Here is an 18588-nt window from a genome sequence, read left to right on the forward strand (position 1 = left end):
AGGGAGGCAACGAGATGATTTTGAGAGCTCCAAACTTAAAGGAGAAAGGGCTCCTATCCCTTTTCTCTTAATGTTAAATGTTATTTTGTTTGTGGAATGTTCACTCTGTAATATTTATATGAGGAATAAGTATACTATTATGCATGCTTTGCAATATTTATTGACCTAAGGAGTGCCTTGAGCCTGTGTGTCCAAGGCTCTGAGTGCTCAGTGAGTGGGAAGTACTAAGGAGAATTGTTTTCTTGGAAACTCAACATAGTTCGTGGCTTTTTTGATTGAAATAGCATCAGTAAAAGTCTGACATTGTGGAAAAACACAAATGTATGTGGACTCTGTTATTTCTGACCTTGCATTCCTCACAAGACACGTGAAATTGGAGTCACAGATGTAGAAACCAGGCAGAAGACTGAAGAGATGATACTTGAGAATTTTCCAAATATAATAAAAGACAACAAATCACAGATCCAAGAAGCTCAGATAAACGCAAGGACTTTCTTATAAAGGCAAAGATATACTTACCATATGAACAAATAATCTCACTCTAAGGTATTTACACAAGCAAAATGAAAACCGATGTCCATACAACGATCTGTATGTCAATGTTTATAATGGTTTTATTTATATTCACTAAAATCTGGGAACAACCCAAATGTCCAGCAACTGACAAGTGAATTGTATGATATATCCATACAATGGAATTCTACTCAGTAATACAAAAGAAGAAATTATTGATACATGTAACAATATGGATGAAATCTCAACTCAAAATACTAAGTGAAAAAAGTCAGATCCAAAAGGCTATGTAGGATTCCATTTATATGACATTCTGGAAAAGGCAAAACTAGGGACAGAACACAAATTAGTGATTGCCATGGTTTGAGTATGGGAATAAGTGGATTAACTACAGAAACAAGGGAACTTTGGGGATGATAGACAATTCCATATTTGACTGTAGTGAATGTATGTAAAAAATTCAAAACTAAAAAGGATAAAAATTTATGTGAAGTTACACTTTAAATCAACCTTTTTTTCCTGAGGTGATTTAAATAAATATGTTAGGTAGTTTGATGACCCGTTAAGTATGAAAGTGGTACCAGAATGGCTTGAAACTCATAAAATATTGGCGGAGTGGTTACGAGTTATTCCAAAAATCAAATAATGCATATGTTTATTCATAAGGCCCTTGTCATTTCAGAAGCTGGAAATGAAACAGTACTAATGTCTTTGAATTTGTGGCTTCACCACTTTTTAGCTCCACAACTAGGAGCTAAATCAGGAGAGATTAATCTCTCTAAACCTGTTTTCTTTTCTATAAAAGAAGGATCATCATACTTGCCTACAGGGTAGAGTTACCAGATAAAATACAGGAAGATTGGTTAAGTGATGCGACTTTCAGACCAACCACGAATCCTACTTTAGTACAAGTAGGTACCAAATATATTTATAATTAAAAAGCGATTCGCTGTTAATCTGAAACTCAACTTTAGACGTTCTGTAATGAGAGAGAAAGAGAGACAGACAGAGAGAGAGAGAGAGAGAGAGAGAGAGAGAGAGAGAGAGAGAGAGAATGAATAAGAATCTGACAGCCCTACAGAGAAGTTATGAGAACAAATGAGACACTGGAACCACAAGACGTTCGCCCAGCATTTGGCATATAATAAGCGCCTCAATGGTAGGGAACGCTGTTTTAATCCCAGCCTCTTATGCATTACGTCTTACTTTATTCTTTCGCCCAATTTTTAAATAAATCAGCTGCACGTGTGGCTCTTCTTTCCAAGCAGGCAAAAACTCAAAGGAACCATCCAGGTACAACATAACAGGACCCGGATTGTTAAGCTTAGAAATTCCAAGAGCGGGCGACGTCATGACGCAAAGGCTCCGCCCCGGAAGAGGCACTGGACGCGTAATTAAGACGCCGACTAGCCCGGCGCTAGCCTCGGGGCTTGACGGGATTGTGGCGGTCCTCTCTCCCAACTCGGAAGCTACAGCTGCCTCCGGACGCTCTCAAGATGGCGACCTCTCTGGGTTCCAACACCTACAACAGGCAGAACTGGGAGGATGCGGTGAGTGTTCCTGCCGGAGGAGGATGGAAGGAGGAGGCGAAGCCGCGCACCTTGCAAGCTCGCAGGACAAGGCCTGCGGCGCGGCCGAAGGAATTCCGGGGAGGAGCCAAGGCGGTGGCCTAGCTTTGGCCGGAGCAGGAGGCCGGAGGGCGATCCTCTTGCGGGCTTGAAGGGCGGGGGCTTAGCCAGGGTCCCGGGACCAGCGCCCTTTCCATCCCTGCCCCCTCCAGCCTATTCGAGCTGGTTTTCTTTTCTCCCGCCGCCTGCCGGAAGTGCAGACAGCGCCCCCTCCCGCGATCGGGTCGTGATGGACTTCGGGTTCCTGCCGTACCTTGTTCCCCACCCTGGCTTCCCGCCCCCTCGCCGCCCCAAGTGTCACTGAGGTGTCAGGGTCTTCGGAAGGTGGTCCTCAACCAGATTTCCCATTTTCACCAGGACTTCCCCATTCTGTGCCAGACATGTCTTGGAGAAAACCCATATATCCGAATGGTGAGTGATCGCGTGTGAAACGAGTTATTCATGTCCTGTCAGTGTTGTGGTACTTGCACACTGTGAAGTGTTTCTCTTAGACAAGCAGAAAAAATGATGCTGTTTTACTAACCCAAAGTGCTGGACGACTTGCAAAGAACTGTCATGTGTATTCTCTTACTTACGAATCCGGTAACACTCCTGTGATGTAGGGGTAATCATGATAGCTAGTATTTGTTGAGCATTTACCCAGGAAATAGGTCTGTTGACCAGAAGGTGAGAGCGTTTGTGTCTTTTCATACAATAGTAATGAATGGAGCTGGGATTCAAGTTCAGATATTCTGGCTGTAGGAATGTCAGCATGATAGGAGGAGAACCAGAACTAAAAACTAGGTTTCCTGACTCCTGGTCAAATGCCTTTTGGCCAGTGTACTTTATCTCTTTAAGCATTCCCCGTTTCTTATAAACAAGGGTAAAATTAGAACCAGTTAACAATAATTAGGTTAGGGCTGTATTATTGTGTAGTCGTAGAGATGTTGATATATTAGTATGTTCAAGATGTTTGAATGGTTCAAGATGTTTGAATAGTTCTGTTTAAACAGAACATTTACTATATCCCGGGCATTGGCACAGGTCAAGTCTACAGTAGCTACCTTTTGACTAAACTTTGTAAAGTGGGCGGGCCATAGCTGTATCCTCTTTGATTTAGGGATTGTGGAAACCATTAGGAATGTTAGTTCTTGGGAGTGAACTTGGGAGCCAAAAATGAACCTAGGAGTTGTGGCTGTGGAAAGACACTCAGTTACCTAGTATTAGATGCATATACTCTATTTTTTTTTTTCCTGTGGAGACAGCGTCTTGCTATGTTGCCCAGGCTGGTCTGGAACTCCTGGGCTCAAGCGATCCTTCCACCTTGGCCTCTCAAAGTGTTGGGATTACAGGCGTGAGCCGCTGCCACCTGGCCCAGATCCGTATACTCTTGAGATGTTATAACTTACAATATGTTGTTATAGTATGTTTCCTACCCTCTTCCCAAAAAAGTTTGGGTTTTGGTTTTTGTTGTTGTTGTTGTTGTTTTTCTCTCTCTCTAGGATGCCAGGGATTTCCAGACACATTTCTTGGGTTATGTTTAAGGAAATAGTAGACACCTGGCTTTTTTCTTTCTGTAACTCCAGTTCTTTTCTATTTTTTTTCTATTATAGACCAAAGAAAAGTATGGGAAGGAATGCAAAGTAAGTATGTCTGTTAAAGAGTAATGATTTCTGTTTCATTTTTCTTTTCTCTACCAAATTAGCCTTCAGCTTACTAAGTTTTGAGGTCTTCCAGTAAAAATCAGTGCCATACAACTTTTTATGTATTACTGATATATTCATTGGCTGGCAACTATTTATGTGGGAGGTAAGAAAATGAACCCTCTGATGTAGAGATTCTAATGTCAGTGGATGGGCATTGAAGGAGTTTGTATACCAGGTGGTATATGACTGTCCACATGAGCATTTTAGCTGAGGAGGAAGGTCATCCCTGTCAGAAGATTCTCAAAAAATTTTATGACACTCCCCACTCCCCCTAAAAAAGATTAAGGTTCAGATTATTATTGGTGCTTACCTCTAGGATGGGAAGAACTTTGACCTTTTGGCTATTTCATTTCTGTACTCTGAATTTTTGCTGGAGAAGGATGCTGAAAATTGTATTGAAACATCAAATCAACTAGATGGTTGCTAAGGTCTCTTCTAAACCCTACATTCAGGGATCCTTTTTTGAATGCCCCATTGTTATCAGAGCTCCAGATTGCCCAGATCAGGGCCATTAACATTCTGTGGCTCTTGTTTTGTGTTCCAGATCTGTGCCAGGCCATTCACCGTGTTTCGCTGGTGCCCTGGAGTCCGCATGCGTTTCAAGAAGACTGAAGTGTGCCAAACCTGCAGTAAATTGAAGAATGTCTGTCAGACCTGCCTCTTAGACCTAGAGTATGGTATGCTTGACCTGTCCAATAGATCTGAAAGTGTGCAGGTGCCTAAAACTACAAGCCAGTCTTTTGTCTCCCACTTCTCACCCTAGCTCTGGTTCTGATTTCACTTTGGAATGTCTGCTGTGGTCTGCTTTTCCCAGGAAAAGAACCATAATTAGTCTGTTCTAGAGTCCTGAACAATAGTAGGAACTTAAGGAAAATTTGGGAATTAATCAAAAGTGGCCTAGGCCGGGCGCGGTGGCTCAAGCCTGTAATCCCAGCACTTTGGGAGGCCGAGACGGGCGGATCGCGAGGTCAGGAGATCGAAACCATCCTGGCTAACACGGTGAAACCCCATCTCTACTAAAAAATACAAAAAACTAGCAGGGCGAGGTGGCGGGCGCCCGTAGTCCCAGCTACTCGGGAGGCTAAGGCAGGAGAATGGCGTAAACCTGGGAGGCGGAGCTTGCAGTAAGCTGAGATCCGGCCACTGCACCCCAGCCTGGGCGACAGAGCAAGACTCCGTCTCAAAAAAAAAAAAAAAAGTGGCCTAAACCTTTATCTCTGCAGCCCAAGTGAGGTAAAAGGCATTGATCCTATGACAGATAATTTATTTGCCTTAGGCTTCTTTCTTGATCCAGAGCTTTTTTCCACCATGCCAACCAGAAGCTCACAGGGTAATTGTGCTTTATTTTATTTTATTTTTTGAGTTGGGGTCTCACTCTGTCACCCAGGCTAGAGTACAGTGGTGTGATCACAGCTCACTACAACTTTGAACTCCTGGGCTCACGCCTTCTGCCTCCTGGTATGCCTCTGCCTCTGCCTCCTGGTATACCACCACACCCAGTGCACGTGTGTGTGTGTGTGTGTGTGTGTCACTATTTTGCCCAGGCTGGTTTTGAACTCCTGGCCTCAAGCAGTCCTCCCACCTTGGCCTCCCAGAGCCACCACAGCCAGCCTAATTGTGCTTTAGACTTTTGTCTCAATTGTGTTGTGAGAACTGATACATTGCTACTGTTTCAGAGTAACTGCTTTTGGGAGTATTTTTTTTTTCTAAACAGTAGGTGACTGTTTTTCAGAAAGATAATTTTTCAACAAGAGTTTCTACTATTAAAGGAAAGGGAAAATATATATGAGTTTATGTATGTTAAGTTCATTAGAGTTACTCTTCTAGTCAGAGTTCTGGCCACATTTTATGTAATATTATTTATATGTTTGTTAAGGAGGTGTCTGGTCCTGGAGTACAGTGACCCTTACATGACTGTGACTATCCAGATGATCTGTAGGACTAACCAAAGAAACCACTTTTACATTTACTTTAGGTAAATCATGTTGTAATAAAAAGTAGGTGCGTTACTAATTTACAAGTTGAATATGACCATGGGCACAGTTTGTTCATCTAAAAATTTTCTTTTATAATTTTTTTGATTTTGTTTTTGAGACAGGGTCTCACTGTTGCCCAGGCTGGAGTGCAGTGGCATGATCACAGCTCACTGCAGTCTTAACCTTTCCAAGTTCAGGTGATCCACCTCAGCCTCCTGAGTAGCTAGGACTACAGGTGCACACCACCACACCCAGCTAATTTTTGTATTTTTTGTAGAAATGGGGCTTCACTATGTTGACCAGACTGGTCTTGAACTCCTGGACTCAAGCTGTTCGTCAGCCCCAGCCTTCCAGAGTGCTAGTATTACAGGCCTGAGCCACCACACCCAGCCTAAAAGGTTTTCTAAAACATTGATTTCATCAAATTTCCTGACAGCTCAGGAATTTGGACAATTTCTTAGCATGCTGTGTAGCAGAAGTAACCTGATGGTGCTAAAGAGTTTGAATAGAAACATAGTAAGGTCTCTGGTACTAAATAGGAAGGAGGGGAAGGGAAAGGTGATGTATTCTGTGTGCATGGTTAGTATGGATATGTTTTAAAATACATCTGAGGTCTCTCTCCTCTTTTTTTGTACCAGGCCTGCCCATCCAGGTTCGTGACGCAGGATTATCTTTTAAAGATGACATGCCAAAGTCAGATGTCAACAAAGAGTACTATACACAGAATATGGAGAGAGAGGTATGCTGCCACTTTTTGGGTAAAAATCCTAATGAATTGACACAGTCTGCATAATTTATCTTTTGAATTTGTCATCCTCACTTAGATTTCTAACTCTGATGGAACACGGCCAGTTGGCATGCTGGGGAAAGCCACATCTACCAGTGACATGCTGCTCAAACTGGCCCGGACCACACCCTACTACAAAAGGAATCGACCCCACATTTGCTCCTTCTGGGTGAAAGGAGAGTGTAAGAGAGGAGAGGAATGTCCATACAGGCAAGAGCCGAGCCTCATTTTCAGTATTTGCTTTCAGATGATTTCTCATCTAAGAAATGGGAGGTGCTAGCTTAAACTGTTTCTGCTTTAAAATCTAAAGGTCATACAACCAATGTGGTGTATCTGATGTCTTAGAACTATGAAATTTAGAAGAGCATGAATAAATTGTAGTTTTTACTTACAATTGAGCCTTGGAAACTAAATTGCTATGCCATACAATATGGATGCTGGCCTTAAACATTTCTACCTGAGAAGTACATCTTCACTGCCATGATTTAAACGCTTGACTCTCAATGTATAGTTGAAGTCAAAGTAAGGTCAGACTACTAAAGGGTGTGTATGTTTTGGTTAAGACTGCCAAGCATCTGTATTAGGAGTTCTTAAATTTGGGATTAGTAAACCCTACCCCCTAAAAAATAATATATGTGCTTTCTCTGGAGCTAGGTCCATAGCTTTAATCAGATTCTCAGTGGAATACAATACCCCAAATGTGTTAAGAATCATTGACCTAGAGAGGGGTAATCATGTGTCCCTTTCTAGGGGGCAGGAGGGGGCGGATCATGTCAAGAGTTTTTATTTATAAGGAAAGTTTGGCATCCTAGATGGCCTAATGGCTTTTAGGAGGCTAGGAATTCCTTTTGTCATACAGTAAATCTCTTGGTATTAGGTCTATTTTGGTAATTGTATTTTGGTAGAAACCATAGTTTCTAGTTCAAAAGGCACTTCAGAATGTGTATCTAGGACTTTAATATGTAGCTATTCTTGGAAGATACCATTTTTTCACCTTTGTTTCACCTTTATGCCTTGTTTTTTTCTTGAATCATAGACATGAGAAGCCTACAGATCCAGATGACCCCCTTGCTGATCAGAATATTAAAGATCGATATTATGGAATCAATGATCCTGTAGCTGACAAGCTTCTAAAGCGGGCTTCAACAATGCCTCGGCTGGACCCACCAGAGGATAAAACTATCACTACACTATATGTTGGTGGTCTAGGTGATACCATTACTGAGACAGATTTAAGGTTTGTGGGTATAAGTTGAAGAGTTATTTTTGCCTTTAACTGCCCTGGGATAATTTATTTGCAAAAACTGCAAGGATGATCATTCTGTACAAAATCCATTTTTCTTTAGTCTCTCTACTGTTAGTATCATGCTGACTGGAATTTTTGTAAAATTGTCCTTTATGGTGCCACAGTAATAATGTGCTTATCTGGCTGGGCACAGTGCCTCATGCCTGTAATCTCAACACTTTGGGAGGATCTCTTGAGCTGAAGAGTTTGAGACCAACCTGAGCAACATAGTGAGACCCCATCCCTCTTAACAAATCAAAAAAATTAGCCAGGTGTGGTGGCTTGTGCCTGTAGTCCCAGCTGTTTGGGAGACTGAGGCAGGAGGATGGCTTGAGCTTGGGAGATCAAGGCTACAGTGAGCTGTGATTGCGCCACTGCACTCTAGCTTAAGCCACAGAGTGAGACCCTATCTCAAAACCAAAGCACAAAAAGTGCTTATCCATCCTGGCGTATGGTAATAATGACACAGAATTCTATTTGACCTAACAGCCAGGTTTTAAAGGATGGCACGCATCCAAGTATGATTAATTATGTAGAGGAGGGAGAGCTTTGTGATGATAAAACTCTTATGGTTTAAATTGTTGGCTTTTTAAAGAGACTGGCATTTGATACATTTGTATTATTTTTGGCTTGTATTATGCTTGGCTAGATGAGACATCTGGGCAGATAGTAATGGAAATTACCTCTTCCAAAGAGATAAAGTGGAGAAGAAACTCCTGTAAGTTTATAACCTGCCCTTGGTAGCCTGTCTCCGTTAAACCCTATCTGAGTGAGCTAGACAACCCCCAGGGGTTGGCAGACTTTTGCTGTAAGAGGCTGGATAGTGAATATTTTAGGCATTGTGGGCCACATGCAGTCTCTGTCACATATTCTTGTTTTAAACACTCTTGGCTCATGGGCCTTGAGAGCTGTAGTTTGCCAACCCCTTATCTAGGATTTAGGAACTTTAAGGAACCTATTAGAACTCCCTTTCCTCCATGGGGAAAAAACCCTGAGATGTTTGAGAACCTTTATTTACTCATTTCTCTTTCCTTCTCTCAATAAGCAGCACCCACATTAGGACAAGATATGGGAGGGAAGACCTGAGGGTAGTTAGGTAGATAACCTTGGGGCCCACCTGCCTAGTGGTGTGTCACTGAAAGTTAATCCATTTTCAGTCTCTTGGGAACATCTTTGTTCACTCCCATTTTCATTTTTTTTCTGCCTGTATCCCTTCAGAAATCATTTCTACCAGTTTGGAGAGATCCGGACGATCACTGTTGTGCAGAGACAGCAGTGTGCTTTCATCCAGTTTGCCACAAGGCAAGCTGCAGAAGTGGCTGCTGAGAAGTCCTTTAATAAGTTGATTGTAAATGGGCGCAGACTGAATGTGAAATGGGGAAGGTGAGAATTAAACTATTTTTAAGTGACATTTTGCTCACATTTTTAAGAAACTATGTCATTGTCTGGAGACTAGGAGGCTATTGGTTAACAGGCTTAAATGAACAGGATCTTTAAAGAGATCTTTCAAAAGTCACTCTCTGTTTGATACTTGATTCCTGTGGATGTTGGGAGAACCCTGCTTTGGAAATGTATTCAGGGGTTTGTTGTATAATCTGCTCCTTTGAAGGTTCATGTTTTTGTGACTAGCTATTATAGGCCAGGTATAATAGCCAGGGCATGAAAGGTGAGTTTCAGGGTTTATAAATGAATTAGACCTAGATTCTGCCTTTGGAGGCTGATTGTCCAATGGAGAAGATAAAACAAGGAAGAATCGCTATTTTAAGTTTAAAAGTGATGATTGCATAAGAGAGACACAGGTGAAAGACTCAGTTCAAAGGGGGAACATGTCTCCGACTTGGAACCAGGGAAGAGATGGCTAATAGCAGCATCTGCCTTTGTGGAGAGCTCCCTATGTGGTAAGCACAGTGCTAAACATGTATGTGTTGCCTCTTCTGGTCCTTATGATAGTTCTAGCAGGTTTTGAACCCAGGTCTTTTCTGGTGTCAAAACCTTTGCTCTTATTCACTGTGCACAGTGGCATTTATGGGAAAAGTGTGTGCTGAGGAGGAGGTAGGGCAAAGGAACTCCATTGGACTGAGGAATTTAGGAAGCAGACGTGTGAGATAAGGTGGGCCAAAGTGCCGACTGTATGCATGTGTGTTTCCCAGATCCCAAGCAGCCAGAGGAAAAGAAAAAGAGAAAGACGGAACTACAGACTCTGGGATCAAACTAGAACCTGTTCCAGGATTGCCAGGAGGTGAGTGCAGACTTCCTGCTGACTTCAGAAGCTCCGTCTGCCCTGATGTTCCTATTTTGGAAGACGGGACCCAGGTCTTGTTCTCGTTGCCACTCTGCTCTCCCAATAGGACCTCTGAGAATGTAAAGGTGGTAAAAACTGTTGCACAATTGTTCTCCCCTCTATGTGTTGACTATGTTCTCTCCTCCAGCTCTTCCTCCTCCTCCTGCGGCAGAAGAAGAAGCCTCTGCCAACTACTTCAACTTGCCCCCAAGTGGTCCTCCAGCTGTGGTGAACATTGCTCTGCCACCGCCCCCTGGTATTGCTCCACCTCCTCCCCCAGGTAACTTCCATCTTCCTTCTTAGCCCAGAGAAATCCTTGTGAAAGTTCTGTCTCATAAACGTCACCATCACGTTCAACACGTCCAAATCCTGTGAGTTTGCTCTGTAGAAGTCTATAAGTAAAGTTGATCTGTTGGGATTTCTGATATTTTTTTTTCTCCTGCTCTGCCAAGGAGAAGAAAGGGGCCAGTTTTCTAAAGATCCGAGTATATGTGTCATCAGAGTAAGATTATTAGATTACAAAGATCTATCACCAGTTTGTTCCCTTTTCTAAACTGAATGCTAATGGATGCCCTAGAGCACTATTGCTCAGTGTGGGCTGTGAGTGGGTGTCATTTTACAAAGTGTTTATCATCTGTCTGCCACCAGATCAGGAGCTTGTGCCGAAATGTAAATCAGTGAACCCCTTCCTTCATTGAGAAACTATTGTTACCAAAAAAACTGTCAGATGAACTAAACTCTGCCTGATCATATGATTTACATTCTGACTCAAGCTCTTTGTCTTTTCAGTGGCCAGAAATAGGTGGAAGACTGGCACTTTGTATAGCACTGCTCTAGACAGCGTTAACAGTGGAAGGAAATCACAGGTAGCCAGTTCTCCTGTGGCAGAGAGCCCATACTCTGAAGTGAATCTGGTTTCTGAACCCCCTCCATTCTGGTGTCAGGCATTAAGGTTAATGATGACACAGTCTTGCCATCAGCCTGATTTCTTCCTTATCTCCCAAATCCTGACTGACTCCTGTCTGGTAGGATTTGGCGTGTTGGATACATAGCAGAGACTCAGACGACATACTAGGCGATACCTTGTGTGCTCTGGAGTTTTTTGGACTTGGCGGGGAAAGGTTTCTAAAACCAAGGAAATAACAGGTGGAAGCAAGTTTTGTGAACTGACATTTGCTTAAGCCCCGTGTCAACCTTGATTTATGTGTAGATGGTTTTAACCTTAGCAAGATTGAGAGGTTTGAAAGGTTATCAAGGAAACTGCAAGCCTAACACATTTGTTCTCTCGTATCTGCAGGTTTTGGGCCACACATGTTTCACCCAATGGGACCACCCCCTCCTTTCATGAGGGCTCCAGGACCAATCCACTATCCTTCTCAGGACCCTCAGAGGATGGGAGCTCACGCTGGGAAACACAGCAGCCCCTAGCACCTTGTCACCACTCTGGGGCTCTGTGGAAGAAAGGGCACTTAAAACTCCCAGTAAATCTTGGAATAAATATATTTGTCCTTCCCTTGTAGTTTCCATGGTAGCTGAATGTGCTCAGATGTGGGCATTCAGAGACTGACAGCCATGCTTTCCTACACATGTTCAAAGGATCGATGGACCGTAAATAAGCTGCCGTTAACACATCTGGTTACTGCTATAACACGACTAATAAAGCCTAATGCCTGTTCCCCTTACCTGTGTGGGGGACAAGCAGATGAGTGAATTGGAATGTCCAGCAGAGTTACCATCCCAATTATATGTTCATTTTGTATATTTTTTGGGCGGGGGAATAATTGACCTGCGGTAAAAAAACCTTTGACCATTTTTATGTCCATTGAGTATTTTCCTTTTCATCCTGTTAAAAAAAAGATAACTAATACTAATCATTGGAGTGGCCTAAGTGTGATTTAACTCTTTGGAAGTCACACCCTCAGAAAGATGAGTAGAAACCAGCACCAGCACAGCCCAGATCTTTTCTTTCCTCTCCTTTTCCTCGTTTATTCCTAAAGGAATCTGACCATTTTAAGTCTCTACGGCCCAAAAAAAAGACAAAACTAAAAATTCCTTTTTATTCCTGTCAACTGGATGGAAACAAATTTAATGGAGCTGTGTACCATTGAAGAAACCTGGTGTCTGGCATGAAATTACTGTAAAGAACTTCCTGTAAAACACGTTCTTTAACAAATGAAAAGCATTGGAGCGTGTGAATGAAAGACTTGTGACCTCCTGCTGGGACTCTGATAGTTGTCAGCATTCACCTTCGTGTGTCTTCAGTGTCTCATTGTCATCCCTGCTTCTGTTTGGTCTTAGAGTGTTTGGATATAACTGAATTGTAGATGGTAAAGGAAATTTGATGTGTTTTTGTTTTTAAATAATTAAAACGGGTCAATTTTTGAAATGTTGTCATGGGTTTATTTCTAGATTCCTCTTTATCCTTTGGTAGCTGAACTCGAGGTCAGTGGAAGTTATTTAATAGAAATGAGTTATATATTGTAAATTTTTTAAATGTTGCTTTAGACTTTTGATTATATCCATTCCATGATGATTTACTTATTTTATTATTTTTTTACCTCAGCCTATTCCTGGGTTAGATTCCATGATGATTTAAAAGGCCCAGACCTTTTTAGTACTTACTTCAAAGGGTGATTGTGAGGTTGAAATAAGATAGTGCACAGAAACACTTAGCATAGATCCTGGTGTATGGTGGTTGATAAAGGGTAACTTTAAGAAGTCACCCAGCTGGGTGCATGCTGATAGTGCCAGCTACTTAAGAGGCTGAGGTGGGAGGATTGCTTGAGGCCAGCAGTTCAAGGCCAACCTGGGCAACATGGTGAGATCCTGTCTCTAAAAAATAAAATTTAAAAGGTCATCCTTAGGCAAGTCATTTTAAAAGGAAACATTTATTATAAATTCATTTTTGCTAAGGCAACTTTTTTTTTTTTGAGATGGAGTCCTGCTCTGTCACTAGGCTGGAGTGCAGTGGTGTGATCTCAGCTCACTGCAACCTCTACCTCCTGGGTGCCTCCTGGGTTTAAGCGATTCTCCTGCCTCAGCCTCCTGAGTAGCTGGAATTACAGGCATGCGCCACCACACCTAGCTAATTTTTATATATTCAGTAGAGATGCGGTTTCACCATGTTGGCCAGGATGGTCTCCATCTCCTGACCTCGTGATCCACCCACCTCAACCTCCCAAAGTGCTGGGATAACAGGCGTGAGCCACTGTGCCTGGCCATTTCCTTAAGCCAATTTTATGCTACTTTTATCTAAAATGTTTACTTCCAAGAAGGACATGCCCCATATGGCACCCTGTTTTAGATTTGCAGAATTTTTGTTTTTCTCTAGAGAACTTAAATTGCCTTTTTTTTTTTTAAGATTTAAAAATCTATACTTAGAAATTTTCATTTTATTGCTAGTAATGTCAAATGTGAAGCAATGTAGGATACTTCCAAGTATTTTTGTACCCTTTTGGGTCTTTTTTGATTGCCTGCTTTTGAGCATGTAAAGGATTTTTAGCCAATTTGTAAATGAGATGTGAATCTTATGGATAGCATTTTAATAACTGCTAGATTCAATGATTTACATCTCCACATATACATGCATACATACATACATGCCTGTCCAATTGTGTATTCTAACGTTGCTTTCTTGGGGAGGAGGAGATTCTAATTTTTGTGCAGTCTGGTTATGGATCTTTTTTAAAAAAAAAGTATAGAATAGCTATTCATCATAAATAAATCAGAATTATGAGCAATTAGATCTTGGCAAAAATTCTTGCTTGCCAAATTCCATTGCCTGGGACACACAGCTGGGTACACTTGGTGAAAATCAACTTTTGCCATTCCTAGGCTTGGCCTGTAAAACCCTCACCCAGTCCTGTGTGCTTTCTCCATCTGGCTGAATGCACAGAATGGTCTCTAGAAGACAGCAGAGTCACAGAGTGGAGCCTGGGTTCCTCCATCACCACTTAGAAGACAATATTGCTATATGAGAAATTTTTGTTGTATTAAGGCATTGAGACTTGGGGATTTATCTGTTATAGCTGCTAGTGTTACTCTAATAGAAATATAGATGTCCTCAAATCGAATAATAAAAAGGCACTTGTTTATCTAGTAGGTTTATACTGAGTGACGGTGTTTTCCTCTTTTTTTGAAAAATAGGGGTCTCACTACATTGCCCACGCTGGTCTCAAACTTCTGGGCTCAAGTGATCCTCCCGCCTTGGCCTTCCCTTTGTTGGGATTGCAGGCATGAGCCACCGCGTCCAGGCAAGTAATGGTGTTTTAAACAGACTCTGGAGCCAGACTACCTGAGTTCAAATCTCAACTTCAGCTCCTCCCAGCTGTATAACCGGGTATGTACTTAATCTCTGTCTAGTTGTCACAAGGCCTCATCTCTTAACCCTTTTTGCTGCCTGTAATATTTTGAGCTCCTCCCACAGAAAAGGCTCAGAAGGTAAAGCATTATGACAACCAGACTAAGGCAGTGACAGCCCATAGGGCAAACAGTGAGATGTAACAGATGTTCTGGAAGCCAAATCAGTGAGCCACTGTGACCTGAAATAAATGGAGGTGAAAAGAGAGGAGTCTAGGGTAACCCCTAACCTCCCACCTCAGGTCTCTGGGTTGGTCAACTGAGTAGAAGGGTGTCTTTTCCTGAAACAGAGAATGCTGGAAGAAGAAAGTGAGATTGGGAAGTAGGGGTGGGAAAATATGAATCCCCTATGGGATCTGGTGAGTTTAAGATATTGTTAGGCCAATAGAAATTCGCAACCCAAGGGGAATGGAGCTTCAGGGAGATTAAGATTTGGATGGGCAGTGAAGTGGTGACAGCTGAAGCCCTGGCTGTGCAGTGGAATTCTCCAGGGTCGGCAGGTAGAGGAATTTTTAAACTTCAGTGAGTCTTAAGTTCTTGGATTTTTATGAGGCAAAGACCACCCTTTGAGAAATACTAGTATAGGATGAGATCACTTTTTTTTTTTTGAGACAAAGTCTTGCTCTGTTGCCCAGGCTGGAGTGCCGTGGTGCAATCTCCGCTCACCACACCCTCTACCTCCCGGGTTCAAGCAATTCTCCTGCCTCAGCTCCCGAGCACACACCACCATGCCCAGCTAATTTTTGTATTTTTTTTTTAGTAGAGACAGGGTTTCACTTGTTGGCCAGGCTGGTCTTGAATGCCTGACCTTGTGATCCACCTATCTCAGCCTCCCAAAGTGCTTGGATTACAGGTGTGAGCCACCACACCTGGCCGAGATCACTTCTAAGATCTGAAAATGTTACTCTTCTCAGATTCTGTAGTCTTTTTTTTTCTCTGAGAGTCTCACTCTGTCGCCCAGGCTGGAGTGCAGTGGTGCCATCTTGGCTCACTGCAACCTCCGCCTCCCGGGTTCAAGCAATTCTCCTGCCTCTGCCTCCTGCGTAGCTGGAATTACAGGCGTGTAATTACAGGCTACCACACCCGGCTAATTTTTGTGTTTTTTTAGTGGAGACGGGGTTTCACTATGTTGGCCAGGCTGGTCTTGAATGCCTGACCTTGTGATCCACCCATCTCAGCCTCCCAAAGTGCTGGGATTACAGGTGTGAGCCATCACACCCGGCTGAGATCACTTCTGAGATTAGAAAATATTACTCTTCTCAGAGATTCTGTAGTTGTTTTTTTTGTTTTTGTTTTTGTTTTTGTTTTTTGCCCCTAACATTTTACTGTACTGTATAGAAAAGTTAGAATAATTTTACTGTGAACCACTGTATACCCACCAACTGATTCTACAATTAACATTTGGCCATATTGGCTTTATCATGTATCTATCCATTTCTTTATGCATCCATCAATCTATTTTTTTTTTTTTTTTTTTTTTGAGATAGAGTCTCACTCTGTCGCCCAGGCTGGAGTGCAGTGGTGCTGTCTTGGCTCACTGCAACCTCCGCCTCCCAGGTTCAAGCAATTCTCCTGCCTCTGCCTCCTGAGTAGCTAGAATTACAGGTGTGTGCTACCATACCCAGCTAATTTTTGTATTTTTTTAGTAGAGACGGGGTTTCACCATATTGATCAGGCTGATCTCAAACCCCTGACCTCAAAAGATCTGCCTGCCTCAGATCTTCAAGAGATCTCCCTCAACTTCTCACAGTGCTGAGATTATAGGCATGAGCCACCGTGCCCAGCCCCATCAGTCTATTTTTATGCATTTCAGAGTAAATTGAAGACATCAATAGACTTCACCTTTAAACATTTCAGCATTTATATACAGATGCTCCTCAGCTTATGGTAGAGTTACATCCTGATAAGTTGGAAATATCATTAAGTGAAAAATGTATTTAATACACCTACTGAACATAACAGCTTATCCTAGCCTATTGAGCAAAATCACCTAATACAAAGCCTATTTTGTAATAAAGTGTCGAATATCTCATGTAATTTATTGACTACTCTCCTGAAAGTGAAAAACAGAATGGTTGTATTGCTTTCACAACATCATAAAGTTGAAAAATCATAAATTGAACCATCCTAAGTCAGGGGCCATGTTTAATTAACTAGAGTTCAATTCTTTTTTCCATCTATCTGGATGAAAGAGTTCAATTTTTTTTGTGGATTTTTAAGGTCAAAGTTACATAGACTAAGATGCATGAGTATGTCATTCAAGAGTTTTGACAAATGTATCCATCCATGTGACTCAAACCCCTGTCAAGATATAGGACATTATCATCACTCCAGAAAGTTTCCTCCTGCTCTTCCTAGCCAATACCCACTCCTGCCAATCTCCAGAGGCAACTACTGTTCTGATTTTTATTACCATAGATTAGTTTTGCTTCCTTTAGAACTTCATATAAATAGAATCATGCAGTGTGAACTGTTTTATATTTGGCTTCTTTCTAGCAGCATGTGTTTGAGAACCATCCATAATGTTGTATATAGTTCCTTCTTCTTGCAGGACAGAATTCTACTGTATGACTATGCCATCACTAATCCATCCTCCCATTGATGGACACCAAGGCTGTTTCCAATTTGTTTGGGGTTTTTTTTGCTACTGAAAATAAAAGCTACTATGAATATTCTTGTACAAATTGTTTGTGAATATATGTTTTCTTTTCTCTTGAATAAATACTTAGGGTTGGGCGCAGTGACTCATGCCTGTAATCCTAGCACTTAGGGAGGCCGAAGTGGGTGGATCACCTGAGGTCAGGAGTTCGAGACCAGCCTGGGCAACATGGTGAAACTCCATCTCTACTAAAAATACAAAAATTAGCCAAGTATGGTGGCAGGTGCCTGTAATTCCAGCTACTCGAGAGGCTGAGGGAGGAGAATCGCTTGAACCTGGGAGGCGGAGGTTGCAGTGAGCCGAGATGGCACCACTGCACTCCAGCCTTGGTGACAGATCAAAGCTGTGTCTCAAAAAAGTAAAAAATACATAAACTTAGGAGCAGAATTACTAAACATGTCTGGTTTTAAAAAGAACTGTCAGACTTTTTCCCTTTATGTTCCTACCACAATGTAGGAGAGTTCCAGTTGCTCCACAATGTTGCCACCATTTGATGTAAATGGTCTTCTGAATTTAGCCATTCTAGTGGGTGTGTAATGGTAATTAATTGTGGTTTTATTTTGCATTCCCATTGTGACAAATAAGTTGGACACCTTTTCAATTACTTATGGCCATTTACATATCTTCTTTTTAAAAAAAAAAAAATTGAGAAACTTAAGGATGAAAAATCTGTTTTAATTTTTATTTTTAGAAATGGGGTCTTACTTTGTCAGCCAGGCCACAGTGCAGTGATGTGATCATAGCTCACTGCAGCCTTGAACTCCTGGCCTCAAGTGATCCTCCTACTGCAGCCTCCCAAAATGCTGGGGTTACAGGTGTGAGCCACTGCACCCAGCCTATATGTCTTCTTTTGTGACATATCTGTCCAAATATTTTGGTCATTTCTATTGGGTGTCTTTTTTTGTATTAACTAGTTATAGAAGGTATACATCTTAGGTATTAGTCCTTTTTCAGAGACGTGTTTGCAAATACTCTCTCCCAGTCTGTGGCTTGCCTATTCACTTTCTCTTTTTTTTTTTTTGAGACAGAGTCTTGCTCTGTCGTCCAGGCTGGAATGCAGTGGTGTGATCTTGGCTCACTGCAACCTCCATCTACCGGGTTAAGTGATTCTCCTGCCTCAGTCTGCTAAGTAGCTGGGACTACAGGCATGCACCACCACACCCAGCTAATTTTTGTGTTTTTAGTAGAGATGGGGTTTCACCATGTTAGCCAGGCTGGTCTCGAACTCCTAACCTCAGGTGATCCGCCCACTTTAGCCTCCCAAAGTGCTGGGATTACAGGTGTGAGCCACCGTGCTCAGCTTTATTCACTTTCCTAGTGATGTTTTTTGATAAGCATAAGCTTTTTGTTTTAATCAAATCTAACTTAGTATCTCATATACCAAATCTGTATTAGTTTGCTAGGGCTGCCATAAC

General features: G+C 42.1%; 1 protein-coding gene across 1 annotated transcript; it reads left to right on the forward strand.

The window, feature by feature from the left end:
* The first annotated feature begins 1906 nt into the window (after nt 1-1906).
* LOC105466862 (RNA binding motif protein 22) lies at nt 1907-12541 on the forward strand. Its single transcript, XM_011715968.2, has 11 exons — nt 1907-2063; nt 2499-2552; nt 3734-3763; nt 4371-4503; nt 6441-6541; nt 6627-6799; nt 7626-7826; nt 9093-9257; nt 10025-10113; nt 10304-10435; nt 11453-12541. The coding sequence occupies exons 1-11, from the start codon at nt 2010-2012 to the stop codon at nt 11581-11583; spliced, it is 1263 nt and encodes a 420-aa protein (XP_011714270.1). The 5' UTR covers nt 1907-2009; the 3' UTR covers nt 11584-12541.
* The last annotated feature ends 6047 nt before the right edge of the window (nt 12542-18588 follow it).

The sequence above is a fragment of the Macaca nemestrina genome, chromosome 6 (assembly GCF_043159975.1).
Source record: "Macaca nemestrina isolate mMacNem1 chromosome 6, mMacNem.hap1, whole genome shotgun sequence".
NCBI classification, from domain to species: domain Eukaryota; kingdom Metazoa; phylum Chordata; class Mammalia; order Primates; family Cercopithecidae; genus Macaca; species Macaca nemestrina.